Raw genomic sequence first — 27,761 nt, forward strand, 5'->3', positions numbered from 1 at the left:
CAAATCAAAATCCAAATAACAGATGAATCTTAAGACTATAAACCAATTTTAGATGTCAAGGTTGTCAAGTTTCAATCTAGAACTAATACGTTACTCATGTTCCTATTGACAATGATAGGGGAGGTTTTAAAGAATAAATATTCATGTAAAGAAAACATACTTGAGCCTAAAAACTGTAGATTATATATAAAACATAGATTCCCCAAAAGATCTGTCACATTTATTCATAGAGTCCATATGAATGGACTACTTGTTTACATGTTATTCTCTGAATACATGTTATTGTCTCAAGTAATATAATTTTAGACAGCCTTCTACTAAATCCTTGTCATCAAAAACGTATTGAAAGTCGTACTCCACTATGGTATGCATCACCATGACATTTCACTTACACAACAAAGAATAAGATGTTTGTCAAGTTCAGGTTGTGTGGGAAAAATCCCAAAGTAGATCAAAGAAGAAGGTAATAGAACTAGCGCCTTGTAGCATGGTTTGCTGGAAGGTGACACCGGCCTTAAAAGACTAACAGGGCCTGGGGAAGCGAGGTGCCTTGTGCTGTCAGTTCCCCCCAAGTATGCAATGTGAACTGAGATCCTGCGGCACAGCTGAGTGGGCAGCAGGGCCCTGAGCAAATAGAAAAGAGGGAGAATCATGCATAGCAGTGCTGCAAAGGCTTTGCAGTAAGAAGAGAAAAGAAGCTTCTTTTCGAAAGTCTTTTAAAATGCCATTTCTCTCTTGTATTAGATTTTTAGTCCAGCAATACAATCTTATTGTTTTATCAAATGTATTGCAGTGGGAACACAACTCACAATCTCTTATTCAAAATCGTAGGGAAATGTTTTTCTGAATATTTCAGATTTTAGGAAGATATTACAGTACATATTCCTTGTTTTATATAACACACCCAGCAGGCTCTGTGGCAATACTGTGTAATCAAACACATTATTTCCAAAGCAAAACATATGATTATTCAGATGGAGTAGGGTAAATAAAGAAGAGAAAGTATTTTCTATTTTTGCATTCAAGTCATTTCAGGTTAGATGTCACCACCAAACTAGTTCTCATAAGCTTTTGCTGCAAAAAGTTACTAATAATATTTAACAAAACATCCATTCAATCACTAGAACTTTTAAGATTTTAGAATTGTGTCTAAGGTATCAAAGTTGTGTATTATAAAACTTCATGACCATAATTGTAACAAAAATCACATGTATGTTCTTTCTAAAAGTTAGATTCATTTCAGTTTAGTTCAGTCGCTCAGTCATGTCCGACTCTTTGCGACCCCATGGATTGCAGCATGCCAGGCCTCCCTGTCCATTACCAACACCCGGAGTTCACTCAAACTCACGTCCATCGAGTCAGTGATGCCATCCAGCCATCTCATCCTCTGTCTTCCCCTTCTCCTCCTGCCCCCAATACCTCACAGCATCAGAGTCTTTTCCAATGAGTCAACTCTTCACATGAGGTAGCCAAAGTTATATTATAAAAGTGTTTGACTCATTTAAATTAAATTTAGTGCCATTTAAAATTATATATGAACAAAACACTATACATAGTCTTTTTTAAAAGTGTATATTACCATAAATATTTGATTGGGAGGCAGGTGGGCAGAGGATATACTCTTCAGAAACATACATGTAAGGCCAACCAGAAGGCCCATAAGAACAGGGAGAAAGCAGCCTCTGGGATACAGATGCCTGAATTATTCCAGGTCATGCCTGAAGGTCTGGGAATTTCTAGAGGGATTGGGACTTGGGCTTCTCTTTCATCCTTTCCAGGAAAAGTGAAAGCACCTGAATGTGGAAGGTGAATCACAAATGCAACCCTGTCACTCACTTGTCAGTCACCTGAACAATTACATGAGATGCAGCATAGGATCTGGTCAACCACATGTAATTTCAGTCACTTTCCTAACTATGCAACTATATCCTGTATTGAAAGGAAAAGAAAAAAAGGAAAGAATGAAAGGTGGGTAAAAAAATGAGAACGCCTCACTTGTTACTTATATCTGAATCACTAAATATAAACATCTTTTTATTGTAACACTAAAAAGTTAACAAATAAAATGTAAGTATTTGCAAAAAAGACAATGGAGCAATAGAAACCTATACAAAAAACTGAACTGAATGTAGGCCCTTAATTTCTTTTGGTGGGGAAGACAGTATTGAGACCAAGAGGACTTTAAATATATTCGCTAACAGCCAAGAGCAGAAAAATGAGACCAAAAACAAAAAATAAATCAACAAACACATTCCAGGAGGCTCAGCATCGCCCTAGGTACTGATTACTTTTAACAGAATTGGATCAAAACAGAGTCTACACAGAGATTTTGGCCTTTTCCAAGCCAGTTCAAGTAAGTTCACTCATGAAGTGCATTTTACAAAATAAGAATAACTGAAATTCACATAGGTTAAGTTAACAAACCAGTCACCATATCCACAGCATGATTTTTTCTTATACAAATATAAATAGGCATTTATATACTTATATAGAGAGATAAAAAGTATATACCTTCAACACTAATAGTCATTAATAGGATTTTCAGTGATATTTATTTTGTTTTAATCTAATTCTTAAATGTTCTATAATTAATATGTATTATTTAATCATAAAAACTGTGAAAATTTCTAATGGAGATTCTACAGGAAATATGCTAAATGAGCTATCTTAACGTTAAAGACGTCATTCTCAACTAAATATATCTCTATTTTTTTGAACAAACTCTAGTATTTCTCAATAGATGTAACAATAAAAATAGTTGTAGGACAAAACATATCTGCAGTTGACTTAATTATAGATTTCTGGGACATTTACTTACAGTACACATCCACTCTGATTGACTTTATCGCTGGGGACCCCAGACCATTCTCTGCTTTACAGTAATAGCGGCCTCCTTGATGTCGCTGAATATTTGTAATCCTCAAAGTCTCGTTGAAGACACTTGAGTCTTGGAATCTGTCAGAGGCACTTCCTGCTGTTTTGGTCCACCTGATCTGAGCAAGCATCAACAAAGATTGTTACTTTAGGTTGGCTTTCTCACTGAAAAATTAAATACTAATTACTCATATGGAGGGAATTCCCTTATGGCTCAATTGGTATAGAATCCGCCTGAGATGTGGGAGACCTGGATTCAATCCCTGGGTTGGAAAGATCCCTTGGAGAAGGGAATGGTTACCCACTCCAGTATTCTGGCCTGGAGAATTCTACGGACTGTACAGTCCATGGGGTCACAAAGAGTCGCACGCAACTGAGCAACTTTCACTTTCACTCATTTGGAGAGCTGGCATTCAGAAACTGCTACAGTGCCATTTTTGGCAAGTTATTGAAAATTAAGAAGAAAAGTTTATATAACAATAAAATTATAAAATTGTAAATGCAGTTATCATTATATAGTGCATATAATTCTAACTCAATTGCACAGAGTTCATCCATAGTTTCATCAGTGTGAAGGACAATAAAAATATTAATATATACAAAGGAAGTTAAATATAAGTAGTACATTGGAAATATGGATTAGTTTCTTTTCCTTGAGCACCTAAAATTCTATTTTCCAAACCCTGTAAGGCATTTTTTATTTACCTAGCATAGGAACAAGAGGTAGGCTCTCAGTTTCTTTTTGGACATGTTTTATTATTTTATGCAATATTTTCTATTTGATTTGGTTAATTAAAGTATATTACCAGAGTAGCTTATTGAGATTATGTGTAATTTTATACACGTGGTTGTTATGAATGATTTTTATTTCATTTTTATAGCTTTGCTGTAATAAGCCCACAAATAACTTGTCTGTTTGATAATTAGAATTCACTTTATATCAATAATTATTTTCAAAAAATGTGTAAACTTTTCCAAAGAGAACATTGCTATTAAATTGCCAAAGCACTTTGAATATCTAAAATACTCTGTTATAAACAATACTGTTCTTTTCAACACAGCTGTGCACATCAGATTTGGCTTTTACTAGAAATAAAGACTAGCGTTCAAGTAAACTTTTGTGTATTTTAGCTTATATAAACCTGAACAAAAGCCAGGTGATGGTACTGTAAAGTGATACAAAACAGGATGTAAAAAGATTCAGTTTTATATCTCTCCTTCTCCCTGCTGTATAATATATGCTTTATTTATTTTTAGGTTGTAACTCTGCTGATAGAAATCCTCTGCTAACACAAATGAAGAAACATAGACAAATGCAACTAAATAGTGGGTTATCAAAATTTAAATCATTTAATACTACTATTATTTATGCTATTTTGATACAATGTTAATTCAAACTTACAATCTAATGACACTAAGCAGCTTTAAGAAATTCTCCAAATCATTACAATATCAGTATAAATATATGCATGTTTGCCCTTAATTGTGTGTGAAGTTAAAATTTTACTAGAAATTAATAAAAGTTGAGTAATTCATAAAAATACATATCAAATATTTATCCAAAACTTTTTACAGAAAATATATATAAAAATTAAATGGGGTGATTCTTGATTTCAAGTAGTTCATAAGCTAATTATTAATATTATCATAAAAAGACAAAGAATAACATGGGCACTGATTTGATAAATACCATTTCCATGGGAAAATCTAGGGTTCTATTTTAAGTTAAATTTCAAAATTTATAGGTAACAAAATAAAAAAAGATTAAAATGAACAAGCAAATTACATATTTTTGCTTTGTATATCTTATATAGATATATGCCAATTCTCTCATATATATATATATTTCTACCTAAGATGTAAATAAAACACAATTCCTATTAAATGCCAAGTTTTCCTTGACTATCACAATATGGTACCAATATTGATTTTTAAAAATAAACATTTCAGAATATAAAAAGTAAGTTCAGAATCAAAAGAGTTATGGAAATGGCCTATAAGTTTTGGATATTAAAAACATGATATTAAGACAATAATTTAGTTTTAGAATACTGTTATAGTACTGGTAATTGTCCAGGAATTGGGGGATGTAGAGAATAAGAGTGTGCGTGTGTGTGTGTGTGTGTGTGTCTGTGTGTGGGGGTGAGGTGGGGAGAGAGACAAAGAAAGAGAAAAGAGTGAGAGAAGAAATTATGATATAGACTATCAAACTTTTTGATCTTAGAATACCTTTACTCTATTAAAAATTATTAATGACCTCAAATATCTTTAGCTATTTAAATTATATCTATTCATAATCAGTGTAGTAGAAACTAAAACTAAGATAATGTTAAATTATGTGTTATTAACTCATTTTAAATCATTTTAATAAACTGAAGACATTAACTTAAGGAACACTTTTAATTTTTCAAGACAAAAATAATTGAGTAAAATGAATGGAATTGCTTTATAGTTTTGCAAATCTCTTTCGTATCTTCTTTAGAGAAAAAAAGCCGGCTAGATAATTATATCAACATATGCATGCAATCTGTGGCAGCATGTTGGGGACTGGCTATAAAGGGAGTAGTATTTCAATAGCCTTTTTAGATAACTGTAGACAGTCTTCCTTGAGACTACAGTAAAATTCCGTCAGTGTTAGTTTCCTACTTGCAAAATAGAATTGAAAACCACATGTATACATGTATACCTGTGGTGGATTCATTTTGATATTTGGCAAAACTAATACAATTATGTAAAGTTTAAAAATAAAATAAAATTAAAAAAAAAAAAAGAAAACCATATCAATGCCCTTTTTGCTCTTTGTGACACTAAAACCCATTGGTCTATCTTGCACTTTTAATAGATCATTTTCTCATGCATGATTTTGTAGCAACATAGATTAGTCATCTGGAAAATATGAACTCATTGAATTATGAAGATCTTCCAGATGTTGAGATAGCTCAACATATAATACAATTCACATACACTAATATCATCAGTCTTCATAGAATAGTCTTCTATAAGGATTGGTGAAATTAGTATACGTGTCTACCATGCTATCATGCTTCTGTTGGCAGATTTTCAAAAATTCTAAATTTTCTCTTAAATATGTGAAATTTATCATAAGCAATAACCATTGTTAAGGTGTTTTATTTGGGATGATAGGTTCATTTCATTCATTTCTGAGGAAATATTTGCCAAATACCCAAGTCTGAATAACCATGTATAAAAAGCATCCTTTAAGTAAAAAAAAAAAAAAAAAAAAATCTATAAAAAAAAGTGGGTAATTCATCACAAAACTCATTCATACAAGACTTTGCCTTGAGACAAACTCTGTACTTTTGTAAGCAGCAGAAATCCTTTTTAGGAATTTTCCATTTTGCCACTTAGGATATTAAAAATATAGTGACTGTGTTCTAAGATGTTAAAAATTAATACTGGAACTTCCCTGAGAGTCCAGTGGTTAAGACTTTATCTTCCAATGTAGAGGGCAGGGGTTTGTTCCAGCACATACCTCAAAAAAAGACCAAGAGATATAAGACAAATTCAGTAAACACTTTACAAATGAACCACATTTAAAAAAATCTTTAAAAAATGAATACTGATTTTTACTGATTTATCAAAAATAGTGACACTGAGCTTTTATTATTATTAATACTGTGAGTAAATAGTAGTGAATTAGCGAAGAATACAAAGACTGCTAGTACAATTTGATGCCACAGCTTTGTTCTGTGCTAACAGGCTGCCTGTTTTATCTTCCTTTACTACAAAAGCAGCACAGTGAGAAACATTCTTCTTCATGAACTCCCTGTAAAGATCACAGGGTCCCCAGAGAGATCTAGGGACCACACAGGAGAACACTGTTAAGAGTACAGAAATATGTATATAATTTAGGATTTCATACAGGAAATATTTTAAATGAAAAGTGGAAAGAAAGTTTGTTTAGTAAGTGGTGTTGGGGAAATTGACTATATATCCATAATGGAAAAAAAAAAGCTGACTCTCTAACCCACCCTTCATATCAAAATTAATTCTAGATGCAATAAAGATTTCAAAGTAGAAAATTGAAATCGTTCCATAAGAAAATATGGAGTGATCTGTCTACAATTATTCAAGTGAGCAGGGCTTTTAATACAAATTCTAAAAAAAAAAAAAACCTATCACTTGATTAACATGTCACTCTTTTTTAAAAAATTATGTAAGACAATTTACTATTAAAAATGTCAGAATTCAGGGTTAGTTTCCATAATATATACATATATATATAATATATATGTATATGTACATAGTATACTAGATGAGTAAGTTCATGGATAAGAAAAGAAAAGGGAAAAAATAGAACTACAAATTGGCATTATTTAAGTAAAGAGATGTTCAATTTCTTTCTTTTTAAAACTGTAAATCAAAGCATGAGAAACCAACTTTCACCTATCGAATGGCCACAAACACTATCTCATACTAGCTTGTGCTGTTGAGGTTTCATAGCTGGGATCAGAAGGGTAAGATGGTAAAATCTTCCTTTTTGGAGCAGAATCCAGTAAATTATGTCCAAAAAATGAACACATTCAGACTTGGACCTAGCAATTATCTAGTTAAAATATACCTAACATTTGCACAAGAATGTATAAAATGTCTATGTAATAGTACAACACTGAAAACAATACACTATCAAAAGATAGGGAAATGGTGACAAATTAATTGACTCTAAAGCTGAACTGAATAGAGAAATGGAAAGAATAAACATACAAAATGTTTTATCAAGCTAACAAAAAATGAGACTATTCTCATCTGTGTAAAAAGAGTACATGTGTGTAAATGCATTTGCACATATATACTAATATGTTACTCCTGGAGAAAGAAATGGCAACCCATTCCAGTATTCTTGGCTGGAGAATCCCCATGGACAGAGGAGATTGGCAGGCTACAATCCATAGGGTTGCAAAGAGTCAGACATGACTAAAACGATTTAGCATGCTGGCATGCACTAACATGTTAATAAATATTAATACATAAATGGAGCACATGAATACACACAAAATTTAACCTTGATTAATTCTATGAGTGGGACTGGTAAAAGAAAAGAATATGTAAAATATTCTTTTCAAAAATTTCTTATTTAAAATTCTTATTTACACTTAATTTTACTATGAACAAATATTGAATGTATTATAAATAAGTTTAAAATAAAAAAATACAATGCAGTTGTGAAATAGAAAAACCAGAAAAGTATAGAAAGAATACAAAATAATCACTTATGGAAAGGGTTTTTCCCCCTCTACTTAAAAAGATAAATAATGAAAGGAAATATTCCTGAGTTTTGGAAAGATAACTTTACTCATTAAGGGGGTTTACCAAGTTATACATCTAATTGATGAGAAAAGAAACCCTCATACCATCCATGGAATTCTCCAGGCCAGAATATTGGAGTGGGTAGCCTTTCCCTTCTCCAGGGGATCATCCCAACCCAGGGATCAAACCCAGGTCTCCTCCATTGCAGGTGGATTCTTTACTAGCTGAGCCACCAGGGAATCCCAAGAATACTTGAGTGGGTAGCCTGTCTCTTCTCCAGTGGATCTTCTCGACCCAGGAATTGAACCGGGGTCTCCTGCATTGCAGACAGATTTTTTTTACCAGTTGAGCTACCAGGGAAGCCCATAAAGAAACCCCAGGCATACTCTGATAGAACTTGTGACCTCAAACTCTACAAAGGAGACTGTATAGGCTTCCAAGCAGAAGGAACAAACTATTACAATAAACTATTACAATCTGTTAGAGTCTGCCCATTCCCTGATGTTGATTTCTCCTTCTTCCACAGAAATTGAATCCCACAGTATTCATCAGGCACAAGGTTGCCCAAAACAAAGGCATTTACCATTTCAGCTACATTCTTGCCAGTGTGTTTCAAGAAGAAATATTCTTATAGGGAAGCACCCCTCCACATTTTGCTCATTTCAGCACATTACCGCTGTCTGTCATCTTGGACCCTGAACTGATATGGAATGAAAGTCAAGCACAGAGAATCCATAAAACAGAAGAATCTAAATCTCTGACATCATGGGAGTTTCACCTGCCTAACCTGAACTATGTATAGTTTCTGGGTTTCTACATAGGAGAAAAATACAATTCTATCTTACATCATACTTTGGGAGGGGGGTGGTTTCTATGATTAACAGCCAAACTTTAATTGATAAACATGGAGTGATAAGGAAGAACACACACACATGCACACACACACATGCACACACACACACATGCACACACACCATAGACATACTTTATGGATAATTCAACTCTGCATCCCAATCCTGATTAGTTCAGTAGATATTAATTCATTAATTTTACAGATTAAATGTAGAACTTGAGTTGAAACTTGAGGTGTTGGTGGATATAATTCAGCTGTGAGATAGACACATGAAAGTTGCTCAGTCATGTCTGACTCTTTCAACCCCATGGACTATTACAGTCCATGGAATTCCCTAGACCAGAATATTGGAGTGGGTAGCCGTTCCCTTCTCCAGGGGATCTTCCCAAGCCAGGGATCGAACCAATGTCTCCTGCATTGCCAGCAGATTCTTTACCAGCTGAGCGACAAGACAAGCCCCCAAATACGGGAGAGGGTAGTAGCCTATCCCTTGTCCAGCGGATCTTCCCGACCCAGGGATCAAACTGGGGTTCCTGCATTGCAGGTGGATTCTTCCCCAACTAAGCTATCAGGGAAGCCCAACTGAGCTATGAGGGAAGGTGGATATAATTCAGCTGTAAGATAGACACATGAACAGAGATTTATACAAGATAAATTTAGATTCCATCATGTAAAAAAAAAAAAAAAAAAATCTGGAGTGAGGCAGACCAGTGAGAATTTAATGACTCCGCTCAGGGACTCAGGCTCTTTGAAACTGCCTGCACTACCATGTGCTGCTGGACCTCAAGGCCCAGAATAGCAGCTACAAATCTAGTTTGCACATCCCAATCCTAGCAGAAGAAAAGAGGAAAAGACAAAAAAGTGCCTACCACATTGGGTTTACAGAAGGCTCTAGGATATTGCCTCAGGACACTGGCTCACTTCCGATAGACAGAGCGCCACCCATAGCTACCAGAAAGGCTGGGAAGTGTACTCTTTACTACACAGAGCTCCTGTCTCCCAGGTTTCTTCTAAAATCTAATTCTATAGCTCTTGGAAAAGAGGAGATGGGTTATTTGGGACAACTTGCTAGTCCCAAAGCAGGAATAAAATACATTCACTACTCAGATATGCTGCATTGTTAAATATAATTGTATTTAAACCCTTTTTATTTCCATAAAAATAACATGTACAGAAAAAGAAAGATTGTCACACTTTAGGGGGATACTCTTTATGGTAACTATATAATCTAAAGGAACAGCTTGGAGATACTCCAAGGCTGCAGATCATAACACTTCACTTAGAGTCACCCAACTCTCATCAGAGAATTTTCTACTTTGCTTTTTGCAAATAATGATATTTCTGAAACATCATTATTTTTATGTAGTCTTAAATAAAATCACTGTTGACTAAAATAGCTTAAGAAAATGTTAAAAACCTGAAGTGCAGACCAGAGAGAGACCTAGGTGAATCCAAAAGAGTGCATTTCATAGATAGTACAAACTCAATAAGTAGTTAGCCCTTGACAATTCTCAGACTTCTAGGTTCTCCCCTTTAATTAACATCTAGTGAATGAGGAGTTTTGTGAATTAAAGGTAGTTTCTATCAGTTGTCAAGGCATTAGGCTTTATTCTCCTGTCTCTTCAGGTCAATCTATAATGACAAATATGAGCTTTGTCCCAGCCTTGTTCATATTCTGAAAAAAAGCTACTTTATCTGTAAAAGACATCCAGAGAAAAAGTAAGATAAACATCATCTGATCTGCTATAATTATTGGGGTGATTTGCCACCAGAGCCTTTGGGCACTAAACAAAGCCAGTCATGGCTCTTGTCATTTCCAGAGTGATAGTCTGAAAAAGCATAAAGGTATGATTATGAGTAACAGTGCTCTTTACAGTTTTGAAAATAAAAGTTATCCTCTTATCCTGCACTAATATCAGGGAAAATAACAGAGAAAATATGTTCTCTTTGAGCTACTCAATACAATAAATAGAACGCTGAATAGAACAGGACTCCAGATCATATGGGTTCAATTTTTCATAAACTGTATCAGTCTATTATAAATGATAGAAAAATGTCACTCTTGTTTCTAAATATTATACAAAAATTTTCTGTCAAAGCAACAAATTTTTAACCTGAAAATTTCTGTAGACTGTGTGTGTGTGCTCAGCTGTGTCTAACTATTTTCAACCCCATGGACTGCAGCCCTCCAGACTCTGCTGCCCTTGGAATTTTCCGGGCAAGAATACCGGAGTGGGTTGCCAATTCCTACTCCCTGAGGGTCTTTCCAAGCCAGGGATTGAACCCGCATCTCCTGAGTCTCCTGCACTGACAAGTGGATTCTTTACCACCGAGACACCTGGGAATCGAAAACTTGTTCACTCTGTGCATGAACATTATATTTTTCTAGCATGCTGACCAATATTAGAGATCACTGCTATCACTAATATGACTACTACTAAAAATAATTTAGAACTTCAAAAGATTCCTACAAGTTAGAGTTATTATCTGTTAATATTGTCCACATTGTGATAAGGAAGAATTGTTTAAAGTGTGTAGTGTGAATAAGAAGCTCAGGGAGGCAATAAAGAAAAGAGAGTCTGAACATCAACCTGGGGTCTTCTCACCAGCCAAAGAATAGAATGGTGAAGGAGAAGGAATCATTATGGTAAATGCATTGGAAACAAAAGGAGAATTTTGAGGTGAGGACATGAGTATTTCTGAAAATGAGATACGCCTTAAAGCAGAGAAAACACTTTTTTTCTCATTATTCTCTTGACTGTGGCTTTTCTTTTGAACTTAAACTTTGAAGACTTTATTCATCTCTTGTGAAAATAAGCAGTGAGAGATACTAAGTAAATTTTGTGTTTATCTTTAACAACGTTGATTCCTACCTGTGTATGGGGAACTACAATAGGACCTGGTAGCAGTCTATCAAACCAAAGGTGACAGAAGAGGGTACATTTTGGTGCAAATGCTTTAAAAAGTGTTGGGGGTTACTGCAGATTGCTTCGTTGAAGGCTTTTTTTTTTTTGGTAGCATAACTAAGATATTAATCACGGACTCCAGACAACCAGTAACAGGATTTTATGTATACCTGTGGCGGATTCATTTTGATATTTGACAAAACTAATACAATTATGTAAAGTTTAAAAAATAAAATTAAATTAAAAAAAAAGAAAGCTCAAAAAAATAAAAGTAAATAAAATGCTTTTTTTAATTTTATTGGTTGATTTTAAACCCACGACAGGCTTGAAAGGTAGGAATTTTTTTTTCCTATGTGTCTGTGCCTTTGTACACCAGGATCCTCATGAAATGAAAGTTCTCCTTTTTTCCTTCTCATTATCTAGTTAACTCCCTCTGATCCTCCAGAAATCATTTTATTAGAAAGTCTTCCCTCTCCCATAGAACTCTATTTCATCCTGTCCTCAGTGTTGCCGTAGCACCTTGCAAATCTCTCTGCCAGAGTTCTCATTATGTGTCATATAAATTAGCTATTTCTATGTTATAGATAACGTGTTCTGCCTGAATCTCACGTAGTCCCTTTGTGCTTTCCATGTGCATCTCCTAAGGATGCCCTCTTACATTTGGAAGGTCTCGGGTCTGTGGGGCCACTTTGCTCTCAGAGGCAGAGTCTGAGAAACGCTAGAGATTTTCCTCTCTATCCAATGGCTTTTTAGTGACTATGTAAGCCCAACTCCCTTTGTCTCCTTTAGGACAGATTTTGAAGCATAACTTACACTCTAGAGCTCCTTCCACAGGATCGAGTTGAGGCTAATCCCCTAAAATCACACCCTTGCCTGGCTTCTTCCTTTTCCTGTCTTGCTTTTTTACTCCACTAGCAGTATCTCCTAAAAGCGTTTCCCTAATAAACGCCTTGGACTTGAATTCTCATCTCAAACTCTACTTCTAAAGAACCAGACGTAAGACAACTATTTTGCCTTTAATAAACTACAACATCAAGGACTGTTCTTGATTTTGGTGTCTCCAATCCAATGCACTGAGTCTAGGATATGAGAATAATTAACAAAATCATTGTTGCTTGAATGGATTACTAGCACTATAATTCTACTGACAATGAAACATAAATAAGAGAAAAATCCCACTCCACAAGGCACCCACAATATAATGAGTTTCAATTAATTGAGGTGTTGAACTTTTAATAAACATTTCCTCAAATGAAAACTGAGTCTACTCAGACACGTTCATTTTGAAATATAACAGAGGGATTTTGGGGTAAATTCTATAATTTTAATAAATTTAATATCTAAATATTAATATTTTCATTTATCTTTATAAACATAGGATTATACATTGAATATGGATGGATGAATTTAGAAGAAAATATCAAATGGTACTTCTCTATTGTCAAATTTTAAATTCCTACTGAATCAGCAGTCGTACTATCTAAGACAAGAATAAAATTTGATAAATGGAATAAAGTAAATTTATAAAGCTAAATTCATTCAAGAGAGCTGGAAATGTTGGAGAAAAATAATATAAAAATGAAAACATTGTGTACGAGACAGCAAAAGAGACACTGATGTATAGAACAGTCTTATGGACTCTGTGGGAGAGGGAGAGGGTGGGAAGATTTGGGAGAATGGCATTGAAACATGTAAAATATCATGTATGAAACGAGTTGCCAGTCCAGGTTCGATGCACGATACTGGATGCTTGGGGCTGGTGCACTGGGACGACCCAGAGGGATGGTATGGGGAGGGAGGAGGGAGGAGGGTTCAGGATGGGGAACACATGTATACCTGTGGCAGATTCATTTTGATATTTGGCAAAACTAACACAATTATGTAAAGTTTAAAAATAAAATAAAATTAAAAAAAATGAAAACAAAATAATTGGTAATGTGAGTTATGAATTTATCAGAAAACCATCCAAATTTTAGAAGATAGGGTGTTAAATGAATCAACATTGCAATACAGCTGGCATAAAAATATCAAACACCATGCTAAATGTACTCAGATATGATTAAAATGTAAAGATTTGACTTCATTTCCAATAACCTCAGATATGCAGATGACACCACTCTAATAGCAGAAAGCGAAGAGGAACTAAAGAACCCCTTGATGAAGGTGAAAGAGGAGAGTGAAAAGCTGGCTTAAAAGCCAAGTTTCAAAAAATTAAGATCATGGCATCTGGTCCCATCACTTCATGGTAAATAGAAGGGGAAAAATGGAAACAATGGCAGATTTTATTTTCTTGGACTCCAAAATCACTGTGGATGGCAAGTGCAGCCATGAAATTAAGTCACTTTCTCCTCGGAAGGATAACTATGAAAAATCTAGACAGCATATTAAAAGGCAAAGACATCACTTTGCTGACAAAGGTCCGTATAGTGAAAGTGACGGTTTTATTACTAATCATGTACAGATGTGAGAATTGGACCATAAAGAAGGCTGAGAGCCAAAGAATTGATGCTTTCAAATTGTGGTGCTGGAGAAGACTCTTGAGAGTCCCCAGGACTGCAAGGAGATCAAACCAGTCAATCCTAAAGGAAATCAGTCCTGAATATTCACCGGAAGTATTTATGCTAAAGTTCAAGCTACAGTATTTTGGCCATGCAGCCTGGCGTGCTGCAGTCAACTGGGTGACAAAAGAGTCGGACATGATTTAGCGACTGGACAGCAATGCAAGCTATAAAAAACAGGGGGGAAAAAACAGCAAGATATATTCTCCCAAGTTTCCACAAGGTGACTGGAAAGAGATTTGTTTTGCTGCTTCCTTAACTGTCCATTCAGGCTTCCCTGATAGCTCAGTTGGTTAAGAATCTGCCTGCAGTACAGGAGACCCCGGTTTGATCCCTGGGTCAGGAGGATCTGCTGGAGAAGGGATAGGCTACCCACTCTAGTATTCTTGGGCTTCCCTTGTGGCTCAGCTGGTAAAGATTCCACCTGAAATGCAGGAGACCTGGGTTTGATTCCTGGGTTGGGAAGATCCCTGGAGAAGGGGAAGGCTACCCACTCCAGTATTCTGGCCTGGAGACTTCCATGGACTGTATAGGGGGTGGCAAAGAGGCTGACACAACTGAGCAACTTTCACTTGCACTTTACTGTCCACTGCTTCCTAGTCTCCTTTGGTGGTTCCTACTCATCTCCCTGACTTTTAAATGTATGCTGAGGGCCATAATGCTTGTTCCTTTCCATCTACACTCACTACCTTGTTCATCCCATCTGTACCTTAAATGCCACTTACGTGATGATGACTTCTAATTTAATATTTGTAGTTGAGTCCTCTCTCTTGAATCCAGTCTTCTGGCACCACCACCTACTCTCTGTCTACAATGTAACATATCCAAAATTGATCAAGATATAAACTCTTGATCTTCCCTCCAAACAAACGCTCACCATCTTTCGATTTCAGTTAATGACAACTCCATTCTTCCAGTCATCAGATCCAAAACTTTGCAGTCATGGTGATGAAAAGAGAAGGCCAATAAAAATTTAAAATCTTTGTACCAAAAAAAAAAAAAATCACATCTGTGATAGACCTTAAAATGTGTTTTATAACTTAAGTGACTGAGTAAGCATTCAGTCATTTACTGAATTTTCATGTTTTTTTTTTTCAAGAGGTCTCCAAGATCGTGTCTAGGTTTGATGACTCACAGAGGACTTATAGGACTTGTGATATAGTCATACTCATGACTATGACATATTACAGTGAAAGGATACAAAACAAAATTAATAAAAGAGAAATGTGATGTGGGGGGATGACATTTAAAGGGAAACAGGAATAAGCTTAAAAGAATCCTCTCCCCATGTTGTCACAAGGAGGCACTTAACTCCCCCAGCACTAGCTAATGACAACACTTAGGAAATATTCTATCAGGGAAGCTTACTAGAGATTCAGTTTTTACTGGGTCTGGTCACATAGGCTCCGTCTGCCCTGCCTATATCAAAATTCAATCTGCAAAAGTAAAGCAAGTGTTCCATGCCAATCATATTGTTTGCAGAAAAAATTTAAGCACAATGAACCATTCTAATCAGAGGGGGACTGGAGCAACCCTTCCTGAAATCCAAATTTCCAGATGCCAAGCAAGGACCAACCTTTCAAGCAGGCCTTTCTAAGTACAGTATTCTCAGACTTGGTAGATTTATTCTTTCTGTACATATGTATACCTTGTAGCAGAAGTGTTGTGAGGGACCTCTAAAGAAACTCCTTAAAAGAGAAGGGCATGGACCCATTTCTGTGTTTCCCATTTCTTCCTTCCTGCCTGAAATTCAACTGTGATAGCTAGGGCTGCAGAACGCATCTTATATTGTGAGCTAACTCCAAGGCAGAAGTCATATGTGCTAAGGATGGGTCCCTCATGACACCATGAAGGGATCATACTATCTCAATAATTTTGACATCTAGATTCATTTTCTAGGCAGAATTGAACCTTATCTTGTTTAAAGTACTATTATTTCTGCATTTGGTAATTAGCAGACAAAGACAACTTGTCATGAAAAAAATTAAACAATAAGAAATCCATTTTTAACATTTGCAGACCTTATAAACATTTGATTTGTTTTTCCAAATGCAAAATAATCAAAATGCTACTCTTGAGGAAATAACTAGAAGCATTCAAATAAATAAACTGTATATATTGGAAATGCTCTATTTAAGGCATCTAAAAGATCAGAGTGCCAGCTCAAAAGACAGAGAATAAACCATTGGTTAAAAAATAAATAAATCCTTACACTGAGTGTTTACAACTCAATCATCAATATGTTATTTTTATGAAGGAGCAGGTACTGTAATGGCATACAGTATATTCCAAACACTTTTTTTTTTTTTTTTGGCTATTTGAGAATATATACAGGAGGGTAGTCAAGTTTCACTATAGTGTTTCTTCCAGAACTTTAAAAGTTTCCTCTGATTTAAATTTAGCACTTTTATACTTAATAATCAATATTTATTTAACCACAAATTTTAACTATTAAGTATTTTTTCAGTGTTGCTGATGAACAGCTAGTTTTCTACTTTCTTCCCTATGGGTTTCTTATGGGGCATTTTTCACCATCACACTTAACCTTGCTGAAAGCAAAGCAGCAAATTCTTTAATGATTTTATAATAGAATATAATCTAAATTAACAGTATTTCCAACACTGCAGAGTATTAGAAATGTAATAAAAAAAAACTGCTCTGCCTCACTCACTCTGAGTGCACCCTACTAAAACTGCATTTAAATTTATTCATAAGATAACAAAATGAACTTGTGCTATTTGAAATGCTGAAAAAACACCAACACACTTTAGAAAAATGACAATGTCTTTTGGCATGTAGGCTTGGCAGAAATGTTCGTAATTATGATATTCTGACCTTCTCCTAATAAATAAATTTAGCCAGATTATACCAAATATATAATAAAGTACAATTCTATTTCATGTTTTCTAATAATTCATCTAAAATACTGAAAGAAAGGTACATTGAATTGGCCTAAGGATATACTTGAGAGTAAACTATCTGTCCCTCTGTACTTCTCTGGGCACCTGAAACTAGAAAGAGAAATTAACATCTTCAATTCCTATGGGTACATTTTCAATCTACGGAAAAATCTTTATCACACACTTTTCCCCTAAAACATTTGAGCAACTTTTAGAAAAACAAGAATAAGAAGAGTAAGATACTTTATGGGCACCTTACAACACAAATGATCTTTACTCATAGCTGTTGACTTGGAATTTAAACTTGAGGCAACATCCAGGTGATTGAAAGCTATCAGAAGAAGACATGCAAAACCAAACGGAGGCATTATAAATAATAAAAATGAAAGAAGTCCATTTAAATATTCAAGCAAGTGGCTTAATTTCAGGATCTACAAATCAGAGAGTATTAATGGTGTGCTAATTTCAAACATACTTGAAACATTTCTGCCCTCTAGATTAATGTCATAGTAAAATATTGCAAGAATTTCTTTTTGCCTTGTTTCAATTTTGGATAAAGCTCAGACAGGGAAGATATGGGAACTAATATTGTGTTAGATTCTATATAGTCACTTCTGCATAATTGTCTTCATAAAAAAGCCTAAAAGAAAATGTTATTATACTTAATTTGCAAATTACTAACTTGAGATTCAAAAAGGTTAACTATAATACCTTTCCTAAGACCATACAATCAATAACTAGTGGTTAAGGATTTTATCAAGCATCTGTATGACTCTGAATTTCTACTAAAAGTAGTCAATAATTTACCAACAGTTTAATCTGGAAAATGCTTTATTATGATATCTCATTTAATTCTCACAGTCATATCAATTAGGTACTACAGCCCCACTTTACAGATGAGAAAACTGATGCTGAAAACAGTAAAGTGATTTGTCCAAGGTCCTACAAGGAGTATATGGGGACGTTCTCTCTGAAATCAGTCTGGTTTTAGTCATGCACTGGTGTTACTAACAGAAATTCAGGCTGATAGCTTTGATTCAAGAAGATCAAAGAATTTTTCTCTCAGAACAGACAGAAAAAAGGATGGTGCCTAAACTCTTAGTAAAGAGAGAACACATCATTCAACTTTATCAACACACTGTAATATTTCTGGCACATATTTATATTTCTGAAAAAAAAAATGAAAGTGTTAGTCACTCAATCATGTCTGACTCTTCACGACCCCACGGACTGTAGCCTGCCCAGCTCCTCTGTCTGTGGAATTCTCCAGGCAAGAATACTGGAGTGGGTTGCCATTCACTTCTCCAGGGGATCTTCCTGACTCAGGGATCAAAACCCACATCTCCCACGTTGCTGACAGATTGTTTACCATCTGAGCCACCAGGAAAGCCTAATTTATATTTCTACCAGACTGTTTTTCCCAATTTAAATGGAAATGAACAATAAAGAACAAAATTATCCTGTGATTCTCAGGACTGAATATTTCTGCGACAGGAAGGAAATAAGAATATCTGTAGAATATTCTTATTCTTATTCTGCAGAATAAGATTTCTGCAGAATAGAATCTGTTTGCCGGGCTAAAAAGAGAGAAGAATTTTAAAGTTAGAAGAGGTCTACAAAGAAGTCTGTCCTAAGCCAGAGTGGTTTCCACAAACAACAGGAAATTGATATAATATCTTCAACATGCTGACAATTTCAAGACTTACATCCTTGATGATAAGTTTGAGATTTTGACTTTTGTCCAAATATGAGCATGTGTGCTCAGTTGCTAAGTTGCGTCTGACTTTTTGTGACCACATGGATGGAAGCCCATCAGGTTCACCTGTCTATGGTATTTCCCAGGCAAGAATACTGGAGTGGGCTTTATGTCCTCCTTGAGGGGAATCTTCCTGACCCAGGGATGGAACCTGCATCCCCTGCATTGGCAGGAGGATTCTTTACCACAGAGCCACCAAGTTCAAATAGAGTGAAGATCAAATTGTTTCTAGAGATAGATGAATGTGAAATCATCCCATATAATTGCCCCCTTGGACCACAAGATACAGTTCATTGGTTGCTTGCATCTCTTTCAACTTCTGAGTAGGATGCCTTCTTACAATCTGAAGCCAGAAAGCTAAAAATTACATTTACCAGATTCCTTTGCACTAAGGTTGCAAACAGAATTTCTGCTTTATCAATGAAAATTCAGAAACAGATTAGGTGGGAAGAAAGATATTTTCTGAGGAATCAATCATAACTAAGATCCATTTTTTTTTTTTTTAATCCACTGGCAAAGAAACTACTTTGTGATTCTAAAAGAGGAAACAGTTCATTGGTGGGTAAACGCTGGAAGTCATTCCAGTAGAAACAGCCTTACAGCCTCCTGCAGCCCTTAAAATTAGCTTTGTAAGCAATTAATTACCTCAATTAATCCATTTATGCTGAAACTAGCTAGAATAGACTCTGTTATCTATAACTGAGACCTGACTGATAACAGCCATTTTCTCCTCACTCTCATCTGACATCAGATTCACCTTCAAAGCAAGGCTTAGCAGAGTAATGTCAGCACTATTTTGTCACACCAGGGGCCCCCAACCTCCAAAAGCACGTTCCTCTCCTTGGATTTACCTACATTAGTATTTTCTGGATACTAGAATATTTATTCCATAGATATAAATGAGCAGCATAAAATCCAGCTGCCCAATGGGATGGATAATAGACAGGACTACTGGTCACATTAGTACAAACAAAGAGAGGCTGCTCTAGAATTTCTTACACAACCACAGGAAAACTATGTTTTTTAAAAACTTATTAAAAGACTCATACAAAATTTCTTATCTAAAAGACTACTCCACTAACAAAAACATGACTTTCAGTTCAGACTCACTAAGAAATTCCTGAGAACATTTCACTCTTACCCACTAGAACTGGGGGGAATTCAAACATTTTTAAAATCATGAAATAGGGCCTCTAACAATGGATGTTACCAACAGCTCTATACTTTGAATTGATGTCCTTTAGGAAAGTAATTGAAACAGATGAAACTCACTCAGCTTATTGCCCCTTGAGGTATTAAGAGTAACCCCTAAAATGTTTTCAATTACTTGACTGGTTCAAAATAAAACTAGAACACATAGCAATATAAAATATCTTTTATAAATATCTTGATTTCTTTTTATTAACTTTATTGTAGACTTTGTTGTAATTGCTGTTTAGTCAGTAAGTCGCATCCAATTCTTTGCCACCCCATGGACTTTAGCACTTCAAGCTCCTCTGTCCTCCACTATCTCCCAGAGTTTGCTTAAATCCATGTCCATTGAGTAGGTGAGGCTATTTAACCATCTTATCCTCTGTCACCCTCTGCTCCTTTTGCCTTCAATCTTTCCCAGCATCAGGGTCTTTTCCAATGAGTCAGCTCTTTGCTTCAGGTGGCCAAAGTACTGAAGATTCATCTTCATCATCAGTCTTTCCAAGGAATATTCAGGGTTGATTTCCTTTAGGATTGACTGGTTTGATCTCCTTGAAGTTCAAAGGAGTCTGAAAAGTCTTCTCCAGCTCCACAATTCAAAAGCATCAATTTTAAACTCTCATCCTTATTTATGGATCAACTCTCACATATGTACATGATTACTGGAAAACCATGTTTTGTTAGAATTCCACTATGACCCATCTGTCTTGGGTGGCCCTGCATGATATGGATAATAGCTTCTTTGAGTTATACAAACCTCTTTGCCACAACAAGGCTGAAACCAAAATCACATAGCAAGTGACAGAGATATTAATACGTAACCCGCCTCTCATAATTCTGGATACTGCCCCAATAATATGTGTGTACAAATACTTTATGTATGATATAAGTATATATTCAATATATAAAAATGTTTATATTTATATATACATATTTACATTCGTTATATATATGCAATTATATGAAACTACAATCATATGTTCTCCAGTAAAACAACAAAGACATAAAAAATAACATGAGGTGTAGATACTGTTTCTCAACTATTAATTAAAGTTTGGACACAGTTTTCTCATCAGTGGTTTTCAAATATGTATTAAGTACAGAAAATTATAAGTACCTAAGATCTCATTACCATCTGAGCAGGAGACATGAGACTCGGGTTGGATCCCTGGGTCAGGAAGATCCCCTGGAGGAGGACATGGCAACCCACTCCAGTATTCTTGCCTGGAGAATCACCATGGACAGAGGAGCCTAGTAGGCTATAGTCCATGGGATTGCAAATTGTCGGATGTGACTGAAGTGACGGCACACACATGCACAAGATCTCACTGTTCCAGATGTACATCAACCACTGTTAACTTCTATGCCTAATGCCAAGAGGCCCCCAAATAGCAAATATATTCAAATAGTCAATACTTGATAGCAGTGGCTCATGTTGAGGACACAATACCAGAAGCATATAAATGCATGTTGAACTGAACAGATAATAGGAGATGACGTACATTCTAAGATGCTACCATGACATTTAATGGAAAGGATTTTTGCCTCTTCTAATAAACTTATACATTCACTATTTCAGGTAAGATGCAATCTTGTTATGTCTTACTGTAAAATTAATACAGTTCCTATCAAACTTCTAATAAACAGAAAATGCTAGAGTTCACTGAGAGGTAATTTCAATAAATATGTATTTTTATTTTTCCGTGAAATTTTTTGATGGAAGTATTTATTTGATTTTTGTCACTTCAGTCAATTACGGTTTATTTACATAGTTAAAATAATTGTGAATACTTAAGAAATTAGTGTTCACATGTGTAATCATTTGAACATGCAATTATGATATCTAATTATACAATTATAGGATATGCCAAAATGATCAAAATCTTCATTATCTTATTGGTTTTAAAAGAGTGAATGTATTAAGTATGTGAAAGAGAAAACTTTCAAGTATCACTTATAATACTGTCTTTAAAATTGCTTACTATCCAAAATCAACTACTACTAGATTTTAGAGGGAAATAAAGAGAATAATGACACAAATCTTATATATCCGTATCAGGTCACAAATTTTTTTGCATTGTTTCATACTATGACATGCCAAAAAGCCTATTAGTGAAATCTCACCATTCAATGTATTCACTTACGATGCATTTATTACAAGTTTTGCCCAGGGATAGATTTTTTTTTTAATTCCTGGAATAATCATGGGGAGGGGGGAAGGTTTTATGTCTTCTGAAAAAAGTTTTTGTTTTGTTTTGTTTCAGAACTAATAATAGAAATAATGATATGAACAACTGATGGTAACAGTGTAAGCAGAAGGAGATTTTATAAACCCTTCTATTCTCTACAATCTTTGCTAAATGAATAGAAAAACAATGCCATCTATCTTGGTCCCAATCCTTTAGAAAGAGCAGTGCCCAAAGCAAGACATTGTTGACAGTTTCTTTGGGAGATGCAAGTCTAGGGAAATGAAGGGAGGGTAAAAAGCAGAAGGTGTGATTGAGGCAAGGAAAAACGTAGGGCAATGAAAAGGTATGTTGCTCCTGCTGCGCCTGTTTCTGCCTGCAGGATTATCTGCAAGATTTGCAGACTGGAAACATACTCTCATTGCAGTTCTCTGAAAAATGAAATAAAGAGAAATGTATTCATCTTATCTCTTCCTGTCTCCTGCTTCCTACTTGTCTAGATTCCTGCCAAGAAAAACTAACTCTCCTACATGGTCTCAGTGGCTACTCAAGATGCTAGATCTGAAGACCCAGAAATGGTCCTCAAATCAAGGACTTTACCAATTTCAAAGTCTGGGGTCAAGGGTCAAGGTAAAAGAGAGGAAGAATCACTGTCAGAGAAAACAGGGTTACAGAGAAGAGTCCACTGTGGGGAGATGATTTTATTTTAAGTGTCCCAAAGAACAAAAGTGAAGGATGCAAATACCTTTAGTTGGAATTGTTTAGGAGAAGTTAGTGCTTGAGAAAAGTCATAAATAGACAATATTGATGGAAGTAGATTGAGAATCCCACATTATTTCTGGAATGAAGGAATGCTAAGTAGACAAGATGTCATTTCCCATAGGTTATTCCCATAGGTTATTTCCCATAGGTTCCATTCATTAAAGCACAATGAATGCTAACTTGGATTACTTTCTCAAATGCTTCCCTAGATGTTGGGTAAGGATTGATGATGCAATAATTGTTGGCACCATACAGAACACTAATAATGATGGTTAAATGAATGAATAGCCTCTTCAGTGTCTTCAGGGAGGGAATAAAGGTTGTGGTGGCTTTTTCTACATTAGCAAAGTGTTAAAATACCCAATAACCAACTTGTTTGAAATATTTAAAACAAGTTAATAGGCAATATCAGCCTTAAGGATAAAAAAGCTAATATTTCTAGAAACTTTTTCCTTCTTCCCTGATCCAGGCCATAAAATATAGAAGAGAGTCTTCATGAAAATTCACTCTTTAACTTTGCTTTGCAATATAAGTTAAGTTGTAAAAAAAAAAAAAAAAACTTATAAGGTACCGATTTAATAATTCTCTGTGACCCAGTTCTTAGAAATCTGCTATTGAGTTACCTATTAATATAACTTACTAGTGCAAACACCCTGAATATGCAGTACTTATAATATTCAGGTTCCTGTAAAAATAGCTATTGCCTCCCCCAGAGTAAGGCAAGTTTTCCCTTTCTCACAACCTAAATCTAATTTAGACAGACTTATTATTAATTCAGAATACCAGAGATTCTGGTGCATAAAAAGTAGAGCTTTGAAAAAAAAAGTCACATATTTCTTGAACCCAATCCAAGAAAGTAAGGTCATGATATCTAAAACACCTTAGTTCCCTGATAAAAATTAAAATCAAGTTAAGCAAACTGAAGAAGTCTAATTTATGACATAATGAACTGACTTGCATTGTTCATCAAAATTTGAGATGAAACAGACACAAGAATCCAGATAATCTTTCTGGAATGAATCACAGATTTTCACTTTTTAGCACAAAAATGTTAGAAACCAAAGATCTGTTACACAAACATTTCTGTTGATAAAGGATGTAGAGGTCCTTAAAGTTTACTGTTAAAAATTCAGTAGTCAAAACTCCTTGTTTGTATATATGGCACCCACCATTTGTTTAGCTCCTAAGACCAAAATTCTTGAATCATCCTTGACTACTCTTCTTCTCTCACCCTCATACAAATATTTATCAACAAAAACTTCACTCGAAATATGTTTGATCCATTTTTTTCTACCAATTCCAAAATTAGCCCCCTTGCAAATGTCACCAGTATACCTGAACAGAGCAACAAATTCCCTCTTCTGCTTCAACTCTTCTTTAGTTTCACCTTGCAAGTAGGATGGAACCCAATCCCTTTTCATCAGGCCCTCTATCTTCCTTCATCTCCATCAACCACCTCTCAGTCACTGGATTCCAGTCATACTGATCTTCCTCCTCAAGCACACCAATATTCCTTCTGCTTCAGGCCCTGTGTCTTTGCTGTTCTCCTTTCTCTTGACTTCATTCAAGGCTATGCTTAAATGTCATTTAATCATTGTAGACTTCTCTGAGCATCCTATATAAAATAGTGGTTTCTGTTACTCTCAATCATCTTATCTAGTTTAGATTTCTTCAGGACACTTAATGTCAGAAAGCAGAATATATGCTTATTTGTTTATTACTTGACGTCTGGGATTCAGGAGGTCTGTATCCTAACCCAAAAGAGTGTCTCACTGTTTGCAGGTGCTTAATGCTCACCTCTTTATATATGGCATCCACTTGCCTTTTCCCAACTCCCTGGATGGTCATTAGAAAGTATAAAGGGCCTCATTAACACTCCATGTAATTCTGAGGGAATACTGCACTCCATTTAAGAAACTCAGCTTTGTACAAGCTCACACACACACATACACACACACACACCAAAAAAAAAAAAAAAAAACAGGTTACCCATTCAGCAATAATAAAAGCATTATTAATTTAAATGTCTGTGCTTTAAGTTACCCTATAGACCTCTTCAAATAAATGTGAAAACACCATGTTCCCAGAAGGGCACTTTATTCACAGAAGTTTTATGAAAAGAGTTTAAAGCTCAGCAGTTTTAGGAAGAGAAAAAGTGGAAAGCTCAGTAATAAAAAGGAAATACATTCCAGTAACTTCTCCATACCTAATGATGTAAAAACAAAATAAAACTTAACAAGATAAAACAAAACAAAACCTGATTTAAAAAAAAAATAACGAACCCAGAGGACTCCAAATAATACAGAGGGATATAGAGGAATATTTTTAATTAATAGAAAATAAAAATAAGTTAAGAAGTAGAAAATCCAAAATAGGAAACCATTTTTTAAGCATCTGATGTATATAATCTGTGCTCAGTTCTGCAATTACCTGCTATTCTTCATCAAATATTCCATTATAGCATTTATATAGTTGGGTTATTTCTAGAAAGTTATCTAAGAATTATCTTCTGCATCGCTTGAAGTTTAATGAAGGTCTAATAAAGCTTTACACTGACTAGGGGAACCAAAGCATATTTTGTGTGATCCTGAAGACCACAATGTATAAGGAAGACAAAATGTATAAGACAACTCCTCTTCAGTTCAGGTCATTCACTCAGTCATGTCCGACTCTTTGCGACGCCATGGACTGAAGCACGCCAGGCTTCCCTGTCCATCAACAACTCCCAGAGCTTACTCAAACTCATGTCCATTGAGTCAGTGATACCCTCCAATTATCTCATCCTCTGCCATCCCCTTCTGCTTCTGCCTTCAATCTTTGCCAGCATCAGTGTCTTTTCCAATGAATCAGTTATTCACATCAGGTGGCATAAAATGATTTCTAAACTTTCTTAAAGATGAGCAAATCAGCCTCCTCAAGAAGATGTTTTTACAGAGGAAAAGGCAAGGAATATTTTTTGATCAGTTTATTGTGAAACATAAAACTTTTCCTCAATATAAACATAATACTAGACATTCACTTTTAATTGAGGAAGATTTTCATTAATTTTTAAAGTTTCAAGGGAATGTGTATCAAAAGGAGCAGTAAGTGAAATAGTTATTTTATTATTACATTTGCAATAAAACAATAATGTATTGGAAAATACATTTCTTCTTTAGAAAAAATGTCTTCAGTGCTTGCCAAATGAGATCATTATAAATTCAATTATCTGTCTAAAAAGTCACTATTTTAATAAACATTTCATTAGATTTTTTACATCCTTTGCTTACACATTTGCTATGGCATCCTCATTTTTTGAAACAATAAATTTTAAATAAAATTTGTAAATCAGCCTTTCTATGGTACAGATATATTTTTTTTCTGAAGTATAGCAACAATCTTTCTCTCTAAACATTTCATTCCTTGAAATATCTTGGGTACATTCAGTTATTCTAACCTTGTCACTGAAGTATCTGATAAAACAAAGTGATCTTCAGTTTAGTTCAGTTCAGTCACTCAGTCGTGTCCATGAATCTCAGCACGCCAGGCCTCCCTGTCCATCACCAACTCCTGGAGTTCACTCAGACTCACGTCCATCGAGTCAGTGATGCCATCCAGCCATCTCATCCTCTGTCGTCCCCTTCTCCTCCTGCCCCCAGTCCCTCCCAGCATCAGAGTCTTTTCCAATGAGTCAGCTCTTCGCATGAGGCGGCCAAAGTACTGGAATTTCAGCTTTAGCATCATTCCTTCCAAAGAAATCCCAGGGCTGATCTCCTTCAGAATGGACTGGTTGGATCTCCTTGCAGTCCAAGGGACTCTCAAGAGTCTTCTCCAACACCACAGTTCAAAAGCATCAATTCTTCAGCACTCAGCTTTCTTCACGGTTCAAATCTCACATCCATACATCACCACTGGAAAAACCATAGCCTTGACTAGACAGACCTTTGTTGGCAAAGGAATGTCTCTTCTTTTTAATATGCTGTCTAGGTTGGTCATAACTTTCCTTCCAAAGAGTAAGCGTCTTTTAATTTCATGGCTGCAAACACCATCTGCAGTGATTTTGCAGCCCAGAAAGGTAAAGTCAGCCACTGTTTCCACTTAAAGTGGAAGTGGGGCTTGCCTTAAAGTGATGGGACTGGATGCCATGATCTTAGTTTTCTGAATGTTGAGCTTTAAGCCAACTTTTTCACTCTCCTCTTTCACTTTCATCAAGAGGCCCTTTAGTTCTTCTTCATTTTCTGCCATAAGGGTGGTGTCATCTGCATATCTGAGATTATTGATATTTCTCCTGGCAATCTTGATTCCAGCTCGTGCTTCTTCCAGCCTAGTGTTTCTCATGATGTACTCTGCATAGAAGTTAAAAAAGCAGGGTGACAATATACCGCCTTGACGTACTCCTTTCCCTATTTGGAACCAGTCTGTTGTTCCATGTCCAGTTCTAACTTTTGCTTCCTGATCTGCATACAGTTTTCTCAAGAGGCAGGTCAGGTGGTCTGGTAATTATTCACACTTTATTGCAATTAATTTA

At 35.4% G+C, this 27,761-nt stretch overlaps 1 protein-coding gene across 1 annotated transcript in view; it reads right to left on the minus strand.

Moving 5' to 3' along the window:
* The window catches only part of MDGA2 (MAM domain containing glycosylphosphatidylinositol anchor 2), a 919,168-nt gene that overhangs the window by 436,396 nt on the left and 455,011 nt on the right, over positions 1-27,761 (minus strand). Inside the window, exon 3 of the mRNA XM_055537535.1 lies at positions 2,819-2,993. Coding sequence (XP_055393510.1) covers positions 2,819-2,993 — 175 coding nt within the window. The remainder of the gene's footprint in view (positions 1-2,818; positions 2,994-27,761) is intronic.

This window comes from Bubalus kerabau, chromosome 10 (assembly GCF_029407905.1).
Source record: "Bubalus kerabau isolate K-KA32 ecotype Philippines breed swamp buffalo chromosome 10, PCC_UOA_SB_1v2, whole genome shotgun sequence".
Lineage (NCBI taxonomy): Eukaryota > Metazoa > Chordata > Mammalia > Artiodactyla > Bovidae > Bubalus > Bubalus kerabau.